Below are 6,441 nucleotides of genomic sequence, written 5' to 3' on the forward strand. Positions count from 1 at the left end.
CATCACAGGATTCTTCTATCTAAGGTGGGAAAAATTATGCCTTAATCTTAATCTTAGTCTTAGAGAGAAAGATGAGTACTAGAAAACTTGATTCTATGTTTTAACCATTTTTAAAAGGTAAAGTGGAAATTATTTGAATCATTTAGATTTAGAGTTTAAATTTAATTTTGTTTGGATTAGTAAACAGGATTTTGAGTGTCAATAATAGTCTAGATAGGTCATTTAAAACTACAATAAGCAATATGTCTCGTCTGCTGTTATTTGGGAAGCAGAGGGGGATAATACAAAGAACATGAGCTTTGGAGTCAGATCTGAGTTCATTTCTTGACCTTGCCACAGTGATACCAACAACAATGATATTAAAAATAATTACCTTTTATTGACTACACTATGTACCAGACACTATGCTAAGCATTTTATATATGAAATCTCATTTAATTTTCACAATAACCCTGCAAGATAAGTATATGATCTCTAGTCTTATAGAGAAACTAATGCTCACAGCAGTTATATATATAGCATCTGGCCTAGCTAGGTCTGTCTGTGTAGTCTTTTTTTCTTTCTATTTTATAATGATTATTTTCTTCTTTCTCTAGCCACTCTCCCAGCTTTCCCAGAATTCCCTCCCCAGTTTGTGGGTATGAGTTCTTCGCTGTTCGGTATAAATGTTAGGTATACTTATAGAAATGTTTGGAATGGAGGCACTGCTCTAAGGTGTTCCATCACAATATGCTTTCCTGTTTTTATGATACAGACTCTAGTGAAAATCTGAGTTTAATATATGGCATGTGATTATAATATATGAGAGAAAGAATGCTTCAAAGGTTGCTTAGTAGTTCATATTTTCATTAGTTACTGATCTCTTCCCAGAGTTTTCAAAGTTGGGCATTAAGTCAGGGCATTTCAACTCTTCTGTTCATCTTTTTTTGTCTCAACTTTGCTTTTTTACAGAGTTTGAATTCTTATACAAATGGTGCATATGGCTCACCATACCCCACTGGCCCTGGGGCCAATACTGCCTCATACACTGGGGCTTATTACACACCTGGATATACTCAGACCAATTACTCCACAGAGGTTCCAGGCACTTACCGCTCACCTGGCAACAGCCCAGCCCCAGTCTCTGCTTGGATGTATCCTCAGCAGGACTGCCAGACTGAAGCACCTCCTCTTAGGGGGCAGGTTTCAGGATATCCTACTTCACAGGTGAGCATTTTTCTGTTGGGTTTATATTTTTTAGTATTCTATGAATGATACCATGTTTATTTCTCTGTTCACTTTAAGAGGAGTTCTAATATATCTTCATTTGTGCCTCCTTATAACATATGGGTCTGCTTATTTAGAGTATCTATGGGACAGACTTATGCCGTGCTTCAGCCATTGAATTTTAGGTCCATTCCTTCTGAGTTTGATCATCATCAAATCTGCCCCTGGTATCTTTAGAACCAAGCTTTTTTAGGCTTGGAGAAATTGCTTTAACTGATCAGAGATGCTACAGTTTAGCCCAGTATAAGCTAAAGTACTCTGTTAAGCAGAGAGGAAGCATCTCTGCATCTGTTTATACTAGAACATTTTTATTACTTCTTTAAGGTATTTTTTAAGGTATTTTTTTTTTTTAGCAATGACCGGCATATTTCCTTCCTCTCAACCTAGAACCCTGGAACAACCCTGCCCCATTATCCTTATGGGGATGGTAATCGTAGTATTCCACAACCAGGACCATCTGTACGACCACAAGAGGACTCATGGGCTTCTCCTGGTGCTTATGGAATGGGAACCCGTTATCCCTGGCCTTCAGCTGCGCCCTCAGCACCACCTGGGAATCTCTACCTGAGTGAAAGTACTTCATCATGGCCTACCAGTGGCTCTCCTCAGCCACCTTCTTCACCACCAACCCAGCAGCCCAAGGTAGGAGACCTTCTAAATGTTCTTTTGAGGTTTGGATAATTGAGAATACAACATGGTATTTTTCTGGATTGGTCTATGTTAAATGGGGACTAATTACAAAATGTTGGTGACTACTGCCTTTAGCCTTATATAGCCAATTTTATTTTTATTTTTATTTAAAAAAAAAAAAAAGACTATTTTTTTTAGAGCAGTTTTAGATTTACATCCTCTTTTTAAAAGACAAAAAAAAAACGTTCTTTTATTGTTTGTCAAAATATTATCTGAATGTTGAACAAAATCAGAAATTTTGTATTTATTACCTCAATCTATAGACAGAAGACAAAACCAATGCAAAATTGTATGGTTTAAACCAAAGACTTGAACATCCTTTGCTTGTGGCTAGGTTACTTTTCATGACCTGTCTTAAGGTTTTAACTCTTCATGGGAAAAACTATCTAATTCCTATTTATTAAGTCACTGAATAGATTGTGAGGTGGTAAGGATAGATTATGAGGTGTTCATGATGATGACCTGACTCAGGGAGGGTTCCAACCATTATACTCAGGAATTCTCTGCCTTTTACTTGTCAGGATACTCCCTTTTATCTTTTTAAGGCTGTGTTTTTCTCAAATCATTAAGGAGGGAGGTCAAGTTTTACTGGTGGGGAATCTTTTCATGTATCTTCCTGCTCAGGTGAAAGATGTGGGCTAATAAATTTGATGTTGTTGGATTCCTATTAAAACAGCTTCTTGTTCCCTCTCTGCTTTCCATTCCAAGGATTCCTCATACCCCTATAGCCAATCAGATCAAGGCATGAACCGGCACAGCTTTCCTTCCAATGTCCATCAGTATGAGTCCTCGGGAACAATGAACAGTGATAATTCAGATCTTTTGGATTCTCAAGTCCAATATAGTGCTGAGCCTCAGCTTTATGGTAATGCCACCAATGAACATGCCAGCAATCAAGAGCAAAGTAATAATCTTCCTGAAGAGTGTTTATCTTCAGATGAAGGTACTCCCCCAAGTATTAAAAAAATCATACATGTGCTGGAGAAGGTTCAGTATCTTGAGCAAGAAGTAGAAGAATTCATAGGAAAAAAGACAGACAAAGCATACTGGCTTCTGGAAGAGATGCTAACCAAGGAACTTTTGGAACTGGATTCAGTTGAAACTGGGGGCCAGGACTCTGTCCGGCAGGCCAGGAAAGAGGCTGTTTGTAAAATCCAGGCCATACTAGAAAAATTGGAAAAAAAAGGATTATGAAAGGATTTAGAACAAAGGGAAGCCTGCTACTAACTTGACCAAAGGACTCTTGGTTTTGGTTAATTACCCTCTTTTTGAAATGCCTGTTGATGACAAGAAGCAATACATTCCAACTTTCCTGTGATTTAAAACTTGAAAAACTGGTAAAGGACTTGGAACATTTTTATTATGAGTTGTTTTCAGCTTTCAGACCAATGAATGTAATAGGAAACTATGGAACTATCAATATTGCCAAGTAGATTCATTCCTTAAGAAATTTATGGTTATCTGCAAGCTGCTTCTTATCAGCAGGAGGGAAATACACTTTATGTAACAGGCTTATCAGAAACCTACCATATGAGACTGGATATAATCTGAAACAAACAGGCTCTGTTTTTTAAAACACCTGGATTATTTGTCACATTTTTGTACATTGTGACTGCTTTCAGCATATACTTCCTGTGTAATTACAGCTTGGACTTAGCCTTGTTGAACCTGTTTTGTTTTGTTATTTGCAGTTCACAAATATAGTATTATTCTCTACTTCTTGGTACATTTTGTAGTAATATGTTTAATATAATTATTCAAGAGGCTATATTGACAGCCAGATAGTATGGCATTTCTGAATGAATTTATATCTTTTCACCACTTGAATATATTGCAGTGTGTAGTGAGTTCCTGAGGTAAATTGCCTCCTTTTCTGTATAGTTCATTAGGTTAGAGTTTTACCACTTCTACTTTTCATGTTAATAGTGGAAGGCGAATTTGGAAATGGCATGGGCATAAGAATGAAAATGTTTGTGGCCATTTTTCTTTTTTGCTCTTTTATTATATTTGGATAAAGATCCACTTAAAAAATTTTTTCCCCTTAATTATCTTTTCACTAGTGCTGCTTCCATACCGAGCATTGTGAAAGATAACAGATGAAAAATTAAATGCCACAGTGGATAGAAATAATAACTGTAAAAGTAATAAATACGACTATTTGGAAATGCTATTCTGCATCCAAAATATTAGTTTTCATTGTCAAAATCCCTATGAGCAGATTGCAGCTCAGTTTATAGTCCAAACAATGAGGGTAAAAGAGAATTCATGCTCAGGGAATAAAACAGCCATAGCTAGAGCAGGAAATTATTTTTTTCTTTTAAAGGTAGATTTGATGTTTATTGCCCTAGAATAAATTGCATAGAAATTATTGTGTGTTTTATAAAAAGATTTTTATTACCAATGAGAGTCATTTTAGAGCCAAATTTAAGGAAGAGTTATTGAAAGGATCTTAGCTGGGCTTACTTGGGTAGCTCTATGCTATTGGATAGAAGAGAGTTATGTAAATAACTTACTTTTTACACCTGAAGTGAGTTGTAGTATACAGTATCTGTTACTGGAAAAATAGCTTGTTGCTTAATAAGATAGCCAAATGATAAATGTTTTTTTTTTGACTGACAAGTCTATTAGTAATAATAAATTGATCAGTCATCTCTCCTTATTGAAAAAACAAAACTAATACAAACATTATGATGAGAACAGAGAACAAATGGAGGAAAAATATTGGCTGGGTCTTATGGTTGAGGTTAGTGATTTTATGAGATAATATGGTAATAATGTTATTCTAGGATTTTAATTTTTGGCCTAATATAGGAATGTTAAAAAAAAAAAAGAAGGCTTTTCTATGAATATTAGAAAATAGTACTTGATACTAAAAATTTAGAAGGGGGATACCCTTAAAGTTAAGTTAACATAAACCAGTGAGACAATTACTAATTGTCAGGAGAGAACACTGCTATTTAACTGAGTGCCCAAGATACCAGTTTCCATTGTCTTGATTTATATATATATACACAGGAGATTATGAACCTATATACATATATGTGTGTTTTCTTAAGTTTTTTAAAAAATTTGAGATAATTTTAGACCACCTGAAGAGCTGTAAAAATAGTTTCTGTATACTTTTCTTTCAAATTCCCCTTCTGTTAACATCTTACATAACCATAGAACATTTGTCAAATTAAGAAATTAGCCTTGATGTACAATACTATTAACTAAAGTAGAGAATTTAAAAAGTAGAAATTTTCTTAGTCTTTTCACTAATGTCCTTTTACTTACTGTTCCAGGTTCCAGTGCAGGATCCCACCTTGCATCTAGTCATGTCTCTCTAGTGTCCTCCAATCTGTGATAATATATTATAACACCTGATGTTGTAATGTATTTCTGGTGTTGTTAATCTTAATCACTATCTACAGTGGTGTCTGCTAGGATCCTCTACTGAAAATTACTCTGTTTCCTTTGTGATGACTGAATATTTGCTAGAGATACTTTGAGACTATGCAAATGTCCCGTTTCTGCTTAAACTCATTTCGTATTCATTGGCAGTTCTTGCTGTGTCAGTTACTACTTGGTGTTCTAATGATGATTTTCTATTTCTCTCATTCTTTCTACATTTATTAATTGGGTTCTTCTGTAAGGAAAGGTTATCGCTTCTGGATTTATATTTTTAATTGTAATAAGATATTCAGGTTAAGTAGAACTTAAAGCTGTAAACTATATTAAAATGATTCCAAATACCAATATCAAAGAAAGGAAAACTAAATCGGTAATGTGTTTCAGAAAATATAATGAATTTATGAAGGAAAGTAGTATTTATGATTTATGGATTTGGTTCAGTTTTTTAATAAATATTGACTCCAGACTGAATTCAAAATTTTCTTAAAACTTCACATCTGGCCTTTTTAAGTGCCTAAATTTATATTACTTTGGGGTAATTTTTGTCAAAATCTTGAATGGTTACCCAGACCTGGCATGTTAAACACAACTATGTCTTTTTTATAATAAGCCACTATTGTTCCAAATATAAATGCAATATGAATACTTAGACAAATAATGAACTATCTGGGGGATGGGGTTATGCTTGTCTTTACATTGTTGGTATGTTTTGGAATTCTTTGAAATGCTTTTAAATAGAGTTTCAAAAACAATTCTTTAGTTGGTTAATATAATACATTAAAGTTATGCAGATTTTTTAAAAAGTGTAAGAATATGGATTGCATTGGCATTTAAAAAATATTTTGGGGGCATAGATAGTTGATGACTGGAATTTTTCTTTTTGCATCTTTCTTTTTTAAAAAAGTTATGAGTTTAAAGGATCATTCTCCTGCTCCCACTCCTATTTTTAAATCTGCAAAAGCAAACACTTTCATTTGAGTTTTTAAAAAAATTGTCCCCATATTTTTCAATAGCACAGTTATATTGCTTCTTCTTGATTTATCAATTTTAGGTCATTTCTACTGATTTTCTATTTAGAAGATGAAGGTTTAG

The 6,441-nt window shown here is 34.2% G+C and overlaps 1 protein-coding gene across 5 annotated transcripts in view; it reads left to right on the forward strand.

The window, feature by feature from the left end:
* Positions 1-6,441, forward strand: part of DDHD2 (DDHD domain containing 2) — a 73,976-nt gene that overhangs the window by 30,033 nt on the left and 37,502 nt on the right. For 4 of the 5 annotated variants that reach the window (XR_002783548.1, XM_011372309.2, XM_011372317.2 and 1 more), the window contains exons 2-4: positions 952-1,206; positions 1,654-1,908; positions 2,665-2,899. Coding sequence is in view for 4 of the 5 variants with exons in the window: in XM_011372309.2 (XP_011370611.2) it covers positions 952-1,206; positions 1,654-1,908; positions 2,665-2,899 (745 nt within the window). In the remaining variant the exon portion in view is untranslated. The remainder of the gene's footprint in view (positions 1-951; positions 1,207-1,653; positions 1,909-2,664; positions 2,900-6,441) is intronic. The other variant, XM_023538514.1, reaches the window with a different exon arrangement.

This window comes from Pteropus vampyrus, unplaced genomic scaffold (assembly GCF_000151845.1).
Source record: "Pteropus vampyrus isolate Shadow unplaced genomic scaffold, Pvam_2.0 Scaffold8, whole genome shotgun sequence".
Taxonomy (NCBI): Eukaryota; Metazoa; Chordata; class Mammalia; order Chiroptera; family Pteropodidae; genus Pteropus; species Pteropus vampyrus.